At 37.5% G+C, this 13,627-nt stretch overlaps 1 protein-coding gene across 1 annotated transcript in view; it reads left to right on the top strand.

Annotated features, from left to right (window-relative positions):
- The window catches only part of PGM2L1 (phosphoglucomutase 2 like 1), a 64,015-nt gene extending 50,593 nt beyond the window's left edge, over positions 1-13,422 (top strand). Inside the window, exons 11-15 of the mRNA XM_046638419.1 lie at positions 1,421-1,514; positions 1,835-1,964; positions 2,180-2,369; positions 5,220-5,353; positions 13,007-13,422. Of these exons, the coding sequence (XP_046494375.1) occupies positions 1,421-1,514; positions 1,835-1,964; positions 2,180-2,369; positions 5,220-5,353; positions 13,007-13,109 (651 nt within the window). The 3' untranslated portion in view covers positions 13,110-13,422. The remainder of the gene's footprint in view (positions 1-1,420; positions 1,515-1,834; positions 1,965-2,179; positions 2,370-5,219; positions 5,354-13,006) is intronic.
- The last annotated feature ends 205 nt before the right edge of the window (positions 13,423-13,627 follow it).

The following is a 13,627-nucleotide window of genomic DNA, read 5'->3' as shown; positions in this document are numbered from 1 at the left end:
TCGACCGCTTGTTTAGGCTCTTCAAGTTCAAATCTTAAGAAACCTTAAGTAGTCTTCTAAATTGCCAATTTATCTAATGATTCTACATCCAAAAAAAAAAAAATAATGACTCTCTCAGCACAGATCATTAACCTTTGTGAACCTCAGGAAGTTAACCTGACCGTTTGTACAGCTGCTGGGACTAATGCCACTTAAGTTGCTTTTCCTCTGCCATCTTTGCCAAATGTCAGTGAAAATGTCATCTCTGGGCATTTTTCTTGAGCCACAATCAAGCTACGGTCTTAACACTAATTGGCTGAATAAAAGAAAATGGTACCTGTCTTAATGAAGTAGAACTTTCAATCTCAGATTTTCTAAAATACAAATAGCAAAACAGAAGAAATTGAAAATTTATTAAGCCTAAGATTCTGAATTATGGTAATGTTAACATTTTCCTCTTTTATATCTACGGCAAGAAAAATGTATAATGAGCACAAAAGAGAAAAAAGAACATGATTCCGAAGACCATTGTTATAAATTTGCTTCCTTGTTTTTGTTGTTGGGGGTGGAGGGTGGGGGCGGCAGCGGTTTTGGGCTTTTATTTATCTTTTTTTTCCTAGTGAGAAGGTAGAGCAGTGAAGGAGCAATCTTAAATTAGTAATGATGAACTCCACAGTCAGTGTGTATCACACACCTTCTCTTGACTCTAAAACAGTTTGTGTCTTTAAAGTGAACAGTAGCTCATCAGATGACAAGTCCTCAAATCTAATGATCAAAGAAGAACTTAGTAACGTTCTTGATGGTTTTATTTAGGCCATCGTGTTAGGGTAAGGCACGCTTGGTTCAAGCATATGTTGTGATAATGTTGTAAGTGCATCATTAAAAAGCTTTATGGCCTTTGATTTTTCAGGAGGACTAAATCACAACCTTTATGGGTATTTTTATATTAGTGCTTATGACACAGTTTAAAGGACAATTTCTGAGAAGCAGGGTAATTGAATCCTGGCTCCATCTCTTATATGCAGCATAATTTGGGGCAAATTGTTGAATCTCTGAGCCTCTTGTTTCAGCAACAGTTGTGAGCATTAAAAAAAGATAATGATGTAAAGAACCTGTTACAGTGGTTGATAAATAATAGATGATCATAATACGTGTGTATTTATGTTACTTTGTGACAATATGCATCGTCAGTTATAAATACTGGATTATATTTGGTATAAATCACCTATTAGTGTGCTCGATAAATAGTAGGTCATCAGTCATAGCACTGTGTGTATCCATGCACTTTATGACTGTGTGTTTGCCACTGTGTAAATCTTTGTGGAACGAAGACCATAACAGAAGATTTCTGAGAGTGTTATGTGCATTTAGTGACAAGCTTTTCTCTAATATGTATTTATGAGAGAGTCACTTAACTAGAGTGGCCTCTTCTGCATTTCAGGAAACATTACCAGGTTTTAAATGGATTGGAAGTAGGATAAAAAACCTCCTGGAGAATGGGAAAGAAGTCCTTTTTTCATTTGAAGAGTCTATTGGTATGTAGTAAATATTAAAATATTTGAAATTTGAATGAGAGCATTTTTTAAATGTAGTAATTTTATGGAGACGAATTTTTGTCTTCTGGTTTTGCATTTTGAGTTGTAAAAACCACAGAGAACTCAGAAATGTGTAGATGCATTTCTTATCAGAAAAAAAAAAAAAAAACCCTTAAAGGTCCCCTAATACCTTCGGTATCAGTGGGTTTCAATTATTACTAGGCTTTTAAATTCATTGGTCCCTCTGAAGAAATGTCAAACTATTGAAATTATTATAGCTTTAAGTTTTGCTCGTTTTTAAAAGTTTTTTTAATTCTCAGGTTTTCTGTGTGGAACTTCGGTTTTGGATAAAGATGGGGTGAGTGCGGCCGTTGTTGTTGCTGAGATGGCATCTTACCTGGAAACCGTGAATATAACATTGACACAGCAACTGATTAAGATTTATGAAAAGTAAGTTTTACTGTTACGAATTTCACATGCTAAATTTTTTATTTTTTTGTCCTACTTTTAGCTTTCTAAATTTGTTTTTGAGAAATAGTCCTTTTTCAAAAGTACTAAAATTGTCTGCCACTTTCTTCATAATACTATAATAGGCTTATCTTTAATATACACTTTTTTAAAGAGTTATCTGAAATCTGATTTTAACACTTTAAACCTTTGTGCAGATATGGTTATCATCTTTCAAAAACTTCGTATTTCTTGTGTTATGATCCACCTACCATCAAAAGTATATTTGAAAGGCTTCGCAATTTTGATTCTCCAAAAGAATATCCAAAATTTTGTGGAACATTTGCTATTTTGCATATACGGGACGTTACCACTGGGTATGACAGCAGCCAGCCTAATAAGAAATCAGTAAGTATGCTTTTTTTAAAAAAAGTATTTAACAATTTATAATAATTCACACTATAGTGAAGTAGTGGAAGTTCAAGCCTGTGCGTTTCTTGAAACTAGGATCCATTGTTTTTCTCCAGGGCAGTTGTAAGTCCACTAAGTGTCTCTTTGAGTCTGTCCTTATCACGCCCCAAGTGTGTGCTTCCCCCTAGGGTTGTGGAAATGGGAAGGAGAATGAGAAAGACAGAGAGACAGAAAGAGAAAGGGCAGGAGGGAGGGAGAATGTATAATGATGCTAAATAATATTGAAAATAAAGCCTAAAAGCCTATAATTTCAAAGCTATGCATATTTCTAGTTGTAACTTCCCTTTTCTACCTTATTCCCTACACCTCCAGCCAGATAGAACAACTTACAGTTTCTTACATACACACATTTTTTCTATTTCTCTCAAGCTATTTCCTCAGTCTACCTTTTCTTCCTACTACTGCAGGTCCATACTTTAGCCATTATTTAATACTTAAGGTCAGTGTCACCTCCTCCACATACCATCCAGATCCCGTAGTCCGATATCTTCCTCCTGAGGTTTCATTATATATTGTGCCTTCCTCTCGTCATTTATCACTTTCTATCTGATGTTATCACTATGTTGTACATGGCAGATCCATTTCTGATAGCGTTTACGCCTCTCAAAGCTTCTGCCTAGGTGGTGGGTGCTCAACAAATATTCAAATGCCATGGATTGCTGATCATATTTATTCTGTCATGACTATTTGTTATGACTATTACTAGCCTAAGTTTCCACTTACAATTATTCTGTGGTTTTCTCGGGATTCAAGGGGCATAATATATTTTGGGAAATCTGCAGCTTCTCGTGTAGAATACTACCCATATTCCTTTTGTGTATATTCATCCAGTCAACAAATATTGGTTCCCAGTTGTTGGTATTCTGTGTATGTGCGTGTATGTATGGATCTGTTTTTCTGTCTTTGTAAACTACTTGAAGAGAAGAACTAAATTTTTTCTTTCTTTTTATTTCTCTAATGTTGCTGTGCTTAGAGTAGTTCTTGGTGTGATCTCTTTTTCCTCTTAACTCCCTTTAAAGTTTATGATATTAGTTATTCAAAGTGCTTTTCTATCTGTTCTCCATGGATTCTTAGAACAATTTTGTAAGGCAGGTAGTATAGATATTATTAATCCCCTAAGATCACATGGTAAGTGTCAAAGTCTTCCTGAGTTCGTTCTTCTCCATATTCAGACTGTCATCCATCTGTGTGTTCAACAGGCATTTATCAAAATCCTTCTGTGCCACAGGCACAAGCACACTGGGGATGCAGCAATGACAAAGGCACTCTTTCTGCACTTGGGAGCCTAGTGGGGAAATGGACAAGTCAACAGTGATTACTTTACAAAATGCTAAGTGCTACCAGGGGGTGCATAGGGTGCCATGGAAGAGGATGGGAAAGACCCTTACTCAGATTTGGGGGGCTTATGGAAGACTTTCTAGAGGACTTTTGTGAGCTGAGTTGTAGAGTATGAGTAGGAGTTATCCAGATGTAGGAGGAACAGAGGCTGTTTCAGGAACAAAAGGAGTAGCAAATGCTAGGTCTGGAGGTGAGAAGGCATGTTTGCCTTCAAAGAACCGCAAGCAGTTCTCCACAACTGTAGTATGGAGTGTGAGGAAGAATGACATGTACAGCGAGTTGGTGGAGGGGGCAAGCTTCCAGGCAGGAAGGTCAGTTAGCATGCTATTTCAGTAATTGAGATGATAGACGATGGGAGCCTGCATTTAATAAAGTAGCAGTCGTGATGGAGAGACTGGACAAAGTGGAGTTAAATACAGGATGGAATATGCAGGACTTGCCAGCTGATGGTCTGTGAGTGACAAAGAGGGGAGGAAGGTCTCTGTCTTCAGCAGTTACTGTAGAATAGTACCCCTGACCGAGAGAGGCATCTGAAGGAGAGGACCAGGCTCGGGATGCCTCAGGGAAGGCACCCCTGTCAACCCCTGTGTCCTAGTACAACCCCCACCGTTCCCTCAAGATCCCTTCACAGACTGCTCTGTCGTCTAGGAAGAGTGCCAGTGTCCATTCATCTTCAATGTCAGGAAAGCTTCATTTCTTTTTTTAATGTGTAGGTAAAAAACATAAAAAATTTTTTGTGCCACGTGGATTATTTTGCCTGTCCTCTAGGACATGTGCACATTGCTTTGGAGACTATTGATAAACTGTCTGTGAAAGAGCTTTGAAATTGTAAAGCACTTCGCAAATGTAGAGGCAGTTTGGACCTGGATACAGACAGACATGGTTTCAGCTTCTTGCTCTGCCACTCAGCTGGTTACCTTGCATGGGTCGTTTACTCTGAGTCTTGTCCGTAAATTGGCAGTAATACTTGCTTTGTGGGAGTATTGATGAGGCCCAGAGCTCATGTATGTAAAGTATATAACCTAATGCCTGTACTATTATAAATGTCCAGTAAATGGTATATTTATGAATTATTTTGTGTTTAATCTTCTTTTGTATTTTATAGTTCTTTTTAAAATATTTTTTATTTTTAATTGTGGTGAAAAACACAGAACATAAAATTTCCCATCTTAATCATTTTTAAATGTATGGTTCAGTAGTGTTAACTATGGTCACATTGTCGTGCAGAGGATCTCCAGAACTTTCTCATCTTGCTAAAATGAAACTCTCTACCCATTAAACACTTCCCTATTCCCCCCTCCCCCCAGCCCTTGCCAACCACCCTTCTACTTTCTGTTTTTGACTGAATTTGACTACCTTAGATACCTTATGTAAGGGGAATGTATTTTACAACTCTTGAAATGAAAAAGGTACCAAGTGCAATTAAGGTGTTGTTACAATTGTGCCTAGGTGCTGCCTGTGAGTAAAAACAGCCAAATGATTACATTTACTTTCCAAAATGGCTGTGTTGCCACTCTTCGGACAAGCGGGACAGAACCAAAGATAAAGTATTACGCAGAGATGTGTGCATCACCTGAGCAGAGGTGAGGATTGGCTTTTTAAATATATATATAAAAACTTTATTGAGATAGAATTCACATACCATAGAGTTCATCCATTTAAAGCGTGTAAGTCAGTGGTTTTTAGTATATTCAGGGTTGTGCAGGTATCATTACAATCAATTTTAGAACATTTTCATCACCTCATAAAGAAAACCCATTTCCTTCCCTCCCTCTTAGCCCCAGGCAACCACCAACTTACTATCTGTCCTTGTAGATTTGCTTATTCTGGACATTTCATATAAATGGAATCATACACTGTGATCCTTTGTAACTTACATCTTTTACTTAGCATAATGTTTTCAAGGTTTCTGTGTTGTACCATGAATCAGTACTTTATTGCTTTTTTAAAAAATTTATTTTCATGGCCCAGTAATATTCCATTATATTGATATACCCATTTTTTTAATCCAGTTTTGAGGTGATGGACATTTGGGTTGTTTCCACAGTTTGGCTCTTATGAATAATGGTGCTACAGACGTTTGTGTACAGGTCTTCGTGTGGACATACGTTTTCATTTCACTGGGATATATATCTAGGAGTGGAATTTCTGGGTCGTATGGTTGTTCTATGTTTAACCTTTTTAGGAACTGCCAGACTGCTTTTCAAAGCAGCTACATCATTTGGGAATTGAATTTTTAAATTTTAGTGAATTTATATTCCTGAGAATGCTCTCTGAGTTTTACCTAGTATATGATGAGTATAAAGAAATGATCAACAAATAATTTGGTTATTGCCAAATATTCATTTTCTACATCTAATATGATTTGACTTGATCTGCCCAATTTATTTCCTTTTAACATTATGAATTGTGACTAAATTAACTTGACTTTAATAAATATATTCAAAGCCCATTTAAACTTATTAAAAGTAATACCTCCTATGATGTTGTCATTGATCAATATATTTTTGGGAAGGCGATTTTTTGAAATTGCCTTCAGAGCCCAAGGTACATTATTTTGTATTTCCCTAAATCTTTGTGTTTAAGAGTAGATTTTATTTCCTTTGGGGGAAGAAAAGACCTCCTGAAGTTGTTTAAACCAAACAAACGAACAAAGTTTAAACCAAATTGGGTAATGCTATATTTGGTTAAAAATGAAGAATTATTATTAAAGTAATAAAAACTGATTTGTTGTGTAGCTTGTAAAGTGACCGTGAAGGCAGTTTAAAAGAGGCTGTCCTAGAAATGTTTTGGGCAACAAGAGCTCATCAGGTGATGACTTTGAAGGGCGTCTTTGTAAGTGTGTATTTATCTTTTAGACATCTCATTCTTTTAGCCGTGCCTCCCTCTGCTACTTGAAATACGTGCTATATCACCCCGTGATATCTATACTGGCTATTCTTCAAAGTGTTTCAGGAAGCTATTTTATCTTAATACCTGGTATTGATGTTCTAAGCCATTAAACTGCCTGACCCAGGAGAAATCTTTAGATGCCCTATAACTCATCCATGTATTAGGGACCAAGGAACTCCTTTTAATGCAGTTCTACATGAGTTTGTGATAATGGTGTTTTTTTGTATGTGATTGCCCCTCTCTTTGTTTTGTTTTTTTGTTTTTTCGGTTTTTTTTATTGAGTTAATGATGGTTACAATCTTGTGAAATTTCAGTTGTACATTAATGTTTGTCAGTCATGTTGTAGGTGCACCACTTCACCCTTTGTGCCCACCCCCCCACCCCACCTTTCCCCTGGTATCCACTAAACTGTTCTTAGTCCATAATTTTAAATTCCTCATATGAGTGGAGTCATACACAGATTATCCTTCTCTTGCTGGCTTATTTCACTTAACGTAATTCCCTCAAGGTCCATCCATGTTATTGCAAATGGAATGATTTTGTTCTGTTTTACAGCTGAGTAGTATTCCATTGTATATATGTACCACATCTTCTTTATCCATTCATCTGTTGCTGGGCACTTAGGTTGCTTCCATGTCTTGGCTATTGTAAATAATGCTGCAGTAAACATTGGGGTCCATAGGACTTTTGGTATTGCTGACTTCAAGCTCTTTGGATAAATACCCAGTAGTGGGATGGCTGGATCGTATGGTAGTTCTATTTTTAATTTTTTGAGGAATCTCCATACTGTTTTCCATAGCGGCTGCACCAGTTTGCATTCCCACCAGCAGTGTATGAGGGTTCCTTTTTCTCCGCAACCTCTCCAACATTTGTTACTATTAGTTTTAGATATTTTTGTCATTCTAATGGGTGTAAGGTGATATCTTAGTGTAGTTTTGATTTGCATTTCCCTGATGATCAGCGATGATGAGCATCTTTTCATGTGCCTATTGGCCATCCGTATATCTTCTTTGGAGAAATGTCTGTTCATGTCTCCAGCCCATTTTTTGATTGGGTTGTTTGATGTTTTGTTGTTGAGTTGCGAGAGTTCTTTATATATTATGGATATTAAGCCTTTGTCAAATATATGACTTGCAAATATCTTTTCCCAGTTAGTGGGTTGTTTTTTTGTTTCAATCCTGTTTTCATTTGCCTTGAAGAAGCTCTTTAGTCTGATGAAGTCCCATTTGTTTATTCTTTCTATTGTTTCCCTTCTCTGAGAAGGCACGGTATCTGAAAAGATCCTTTTAATACTGATGTCAAAGAGTGTACTGCCTACGTTTTCTTCTAGAAGCCTTATGGTTTCAGGTCTCACCTTTAGGTCTTTGATCCATTTTGAGTTTATTTTGGTGAATGGTGAAAAAGAATGATCAATTTTCATTCTTTTACATGTGGCTTTCCAGTTTTCCCAGCACCATTTGTTGAAAAGACTTTCTTTTCTCCATTGTATGCCCTCAGCTCCTTTGTCAAAGATAAGCTGTCCATAGATGTGTGGTTTTATTTCTGGGCTTTCAATTCTGTTCCATTGATCTGCGCACCTGTTTTTGTACCAGTACCATGCTGTTTTGGTTACTGTAGCTTTGTAGTATGTTTTGAAGTCAGGGATTGTGATGCCTCCCATTTTGTTCTTTTTTCTCAGGATTGCTTTAGAAATTCAGGGTCTTTTGTTGCCCCATATGAATGTTAGGATTCTTTGTTCTAATTCTGTAAAGAATGTCATTGGGATTCTGATTGGGATGGCGTTGAATCTGTAGATTGCTTTAGGTAGAACGGACATTTTAACTATGTTTATTCTTCCAATCCATGTACATGGAATGTCTTTCCATCTCCTTATGTCGTCATCCAGTTCTCTCAGAAAGGCCTTGTAATTTTCATTATATAGGTCCTTCACTTCCTTAGTTAAATTTACCCCAAGGCATTTTATTCTTCTTGTTGCGATTGTGAATGGTATTGTGTTCTTGAGTTCTTTTTCTGTTGGTTCATTACTGGAGTATAGAAATGCTACTGATTTATGCAAATTGATTTTATACCCTGCAACTTTGCTGTAGTTGTTGATTACTTCTAACAGTTTTCCAATGGATTCTTTGGGGTTTTCTATATATAAGATCATGTCGTCTGCAAACAGCGAGAGTTTCACTTCTTCCCTCCCTATTTGGATTCCTTTTATTCCTTTTTCTTGCCTGATTGCTCTGGCCAGGACCTCCAGTACTAGGTTAAATAAGAGTGGTGATAGAGGGCATCCTTGTCTCGTTCCTGTTTTCAGGGGGATGGCGGTCAGTTTTTGCCCATTGAGTATGATGTTGGCTATGGGTTTGTCATATATGGCCTTTATTATGTTGAGGCAGTTTCCTTCTATGCCCATTTTGTTCAGAGTTTTTATCATAAATGGCTGTTGGATCTTGTCAAATGCCTTCTCTGCATCTATTGAGATGATCATGTGGTTTTTATTCCTCAGTTTGTTGATGTGGTGTATCACATTGATTGATTTGCGGATGTTGAAGCATCCCTGTGTCCCTGGTATGAATCCCCCATGATCATGATGTATGATCCTTTTGATGTATTGCTGAATTCAGGTTGCCCAAATTTTGTTTAGAATTTTTGCATCTATGTTCATCAGTGATATTGGCCTGTAGTTCTCTTTTTTCGCGGTGTCCTTGTCAGGTTTTGCTATCAGCGTGATGTTGGCCTCATAGAATGTGTTAGGAAGTGTTCCATCTTCCCTAATTTTTTGGAATAGCTTGAAAAGGATAGGTGTTAAATCCTCTCTGAAAGTTTGGTAGAATTCCCCAGGAAAGCCATCTGGTCCTGGGGTTTTATTCTTTGGGATGTTTTTGATTGCTGTTTCAATCTCTTTCCTTGTGATTGGTCCACTCAAATTGTCTGCCTCTTCTTGAGTGAGCGTTGGGAGATTGTAGGAGTCCAAGAATTTATCCATTTCCTCTAGGTTATCCATTCTGTTGGCATATAGTTTTTTGTAGTATTCTCTTATAATCTGTTGTATTTCTGCAGAGTCTGTTGTTATTTCTCCTCTTTCATTTCTGATTTTGTTTATTTGAGCTTTCTCCCTTTTTTTCTTTGTAAGTCTGGCTTGGGGTTTGTCAATTTTATTTATCTTCTCAAAAAGCAGCTCTTTGTCTCATTGATCCTTTCTACTGCCTTTTTCGTTTCAATAGTATTTATTTCTGCTCTGATTTTTATTATTTCTCTCCATCTGCTGACTTTGGGCTTCATTTGTTCTTTTTTCTCTAGTTCAGTTAGGTGTGCTTTAAGGTTGCTTATTTGGGATTTTTCTTGTTTGTTAAGATGTGCCTGTGTTGCGATGAATTTTCCTCTTAATACAGCTTTTGCTGTATCCCATATGAGTTGGTATGGCATGCTATCATTTTCATTTGTTTCCAGGTATTTTTTGATTTCTTCTTTAATTTCTTCAATGATCCATTGCTTGTTCAGTAGTGTGTTGTTTAGTCTCCACATCTTTGTGCCTTTCTCAGCTTTTTTCTTGTAATTAATTTCTAGCCTTATAGCACTATGATCGGAGAAGATGCTTGTTATTATTTCAATTTTTTTTAATTTGTAGAGGCTTGCCTTGTTTCCCAACATATGGTCTATCCTTGAGAATGTTCCATGTGCACTTGAGAAGAATGTGTATTCAGCTCTTTCAGGGTGAAGTGATCTATATATGTCGATTAAGTCCAATTGTTTTAGTTTTTCATTTAGCTCCACTGTTTCCTTGTTGATTTTCTGTCTGGATGATCTGTCAGTTGATGTGAGTGGGGTGTTGAGGTCCCCTACTATTATTGTGTTGTTTTTAACATTTTCCTTTACGTCTGTTAATAGCTGCTTTATGAATCTTGGTGCTCCTGTCTTGGGTGCATAGGTATTTATAAGTGTTATTTCTTCTTGATGAAGTGTCCCTTTGATCATTACATATTGTCCCTCTGTGTCTCTCTTTACCTGTCTTATTTTGAAATCCACTTGGTCTGATATAAGAATTGCAACACCTGCCTTTTTTTCCTTGCTATTTGCTTGAAGTATTGTCCTCCACCCCTTCACCCTGAATCTGTGTTTGTCCTTGGGGCTGAGGTGTGTTTCCTGGAGGCAACAAATCGTTGGATCATGTTCTTTAATCCATTTTGCCACTCTCTGTCTTTTTATTGGAGAGTTCGATCCGTTCACATTGAGAGTGATTATTGATGCATGTGGACTTAATGCTGTCAGTCTGTCGCTCATTATCTTGTTTTCCTGCATTTCTTTTCCTGTTTGCTTTAGACTACCCATGTAATACTGCGATTTCTTATGCTGGGTTTCTTGGATTTTTCCTTATTTATGATTTGTGACTCTGTTCTGTACTTTATTTTAGTGTCTACCTTGAAGTTTGTATTTAGAATCTCGTGTATAATATAGTCTATTCTCTGGTGGTCTCTTACTTACTTGACCAATACTGATTTAGACCCTTTGCTCTTCCCCTCCTAAACAATTATTTTCATTTTTTATTCCAACTCGTCTTATTAATTTGTAGTTAGAGTGATAAGATCGTCCTTGCTTTGGTAGTTTCCTTACCTTTACCCTAATGCTATAATTGAATAATTGCTATCCTGTTCTGGTTCTATCCATTGGTCTCCCTAGTCTGTGGATTGTGTCCCCTTTCTCCCTTTTTTCTTTTTTCAGGTATGAGAGTCTTCTTGAGGATTTCTTTTAATGGAGGGCTTTTGGTTACAAATTCCCTTAACTTTTGTTTGTCTGGAAAAGATTTAATTTCTCCCTCATATCTGAAGGAAATTCTTGCTGGATAGAGTATTCTTGGCTGAAGATTTTTATCCTTTAAAGCTTTGAATATGTCACTCCATTCTCTCCTAGCTTGTAGGGTTTCTGTAGAGAAATCCGCTGACAGTCTGATAGGGGCTCCTTTATAGGTTATTCTCTTTTTTTTTTCTTACTTCCCTGAGTATTTTTTCCTTATCTTTCCTTTTTGCCAATTTTACTACTATGTGCCTTGGGGTAGCTCTTTTTATATTGACAAATCTAGGAGATCTAAAACCCTCCTCTACACACATTTCTCCGTCGATCCCTAGATTTGGGAAGTTCTCTTCAATAATTTCGTTAAGCACACTTTCTGCTCCATTTTCCTTTTCCATATTCTTGGGAATTCCTATGATCCTTATGTTCTTACTCCTCATTGAATCCATTATCTCTCGGAGATTTTCCTCGTTTTTTTTAAATTCTTAGTTCTCTTTCTTCCTCTGTCTGGAGCCATTCAGCCTGTCTATCTTCAATTATGTTACTCTGCTCTTCTATGGTGTCTACACGGGCATTCAGGGAATCCGTATTCTGTTTTATCTGGTCCATTGTGTTTTTCATCTCAAGTAATTCTGTTTGATTCTTCTTTATCATTTCAAACTCTTTTGTGAAGTAACTCCAGAACTCGGCTTGTTTCTCTATCTTTCTCTCTACCTCATTGAGTTTTTTGATTATAGCTGCTCTAAACTCATTATCACTTAGTTTACCTAATTCCAAATCCTCAGGACTTAATTCTGTGTTTTTATTGTTTTCCTTCTGGTCTGGGGCTTTTGTAAATTGCTGGATGGTAGAGGAGCAGTTTTTTCGCATGGTGGTAGAATTTGGTTGCAGTTACAGCCTGTCGCCACTAGATGGGGGTCGAGAGCCACGTGTTGTGAGCTCTCCACCTTGGGACAAGATGGCTGCGCCCACTGGCTTTGTGGGGGGAGGGGCTGTTACACACGCTGCTCTGGGTTCAGATCAGTTCTGTTCTCTGGTCTCCCAAGGCCCTTTGTTTATGGGGTCCACGCAGACGGAAGCTTCCCCCCGTCAGTGGGTTTCCACTGAACCAGGGCAGGAGTCCTGGATGATCCCCCGGTCGTGCAGCCCCTCCCCTGCTCCTTCCCAACCCGCGCCACAGGGATCGCAGACTCTAGGGGAGGGAGCCATGTTCTCTCCTACTGTTCCAGCGCCTCCGAGGCTGTAAGTAGGGTTTATGATCTCCACCTTCTTGGTATTGTAGGTCTCTAACGAGCTGGCATTATGTTTATTCTCTGAAATTCAGTTCTTCCAATTTTTTGTTGTATTTTGGAGGGGAGAGAATCCCGGGTCAGCTCACCCCGCCATTTTGCTCCACCTGTGTTAGTTCTTTCTCCTGTTTTGTTTTGTTTTAACTGAATGAATTTCTCTTTCGTTTACCAGTTGCTTAGTCATCCCATCAGGTATAGGCCCTCTTAAAAAGTCATAACAATGTAAGCAAATTTTAAGGCTATGAGAATAATTTCTAAACTCTCAATCTTTCTCCTCAGTGACACTGCCTTACTAGAAGAGGAACTGAAGAAACTCATTGAGGCTTTGATTGAGAATTTTCTTGAGCCCAGCAAAAATGGCCTGATCTGGCGTTCTGTTTAGTGCCCACCAGGACATCATTACTTTGCACTGGCGTATGGAACAGGACTACCAAGGACTCCATGCGTTTGAACTCATGTTAGCTTTCTCTCTATTTTATCTGGCCAAGTATCTGTTTGCTTTTATAGTCTTTCTTTTTGGTTGGCTGACTAAACAAACTGTGTAAATTTGAAATGAAGTGGTCTGGAGAGAAATTATTCAAATGTTTTCATAATCTTGAACAAAAGTCATTACATTAAAAGTATTATGGTAACACGTTTAACAGAAACAAAACATTACAAAAGTGAGTGTTCTTATTAAAGTGTGATTAAGCTTAGTTCTGTATTCTTGTAATTGTGTATAGCATGGTTTTAAAAGAAAGCAGATAAATGTTATATAATTGTAGAGTTGGTTAAGGAAATTAATCCATAAAATTGGCAAGAAAATGGCATTGCTCCCAGAATACTGTGGAAAAGTGTCATTGTTACATCACAGGTATTAACTTACAAATTGGAGTATTTGAAATAGGGTATTTAGCATTT

Source organism: Equus quagga, chromosome 14 (assembly GCF_021613505.1).
Source record: "Equus quagga isolate Etosha38 chromosome 14, UCLA_HA_Equagga_1.0, whole genome shotgun sequence".
Taxonomy (NCBI): Eukaryota; Metazoa; Chordata; class Mammalia; order Perissodactyla; family Equidae; genus Equus; species Equus quagga.
The sequence above is the reverse complement of the archived record's forward strand: the minus strand, read 5'-3'. Positions and strand labels throughout refer to the sequence as shown.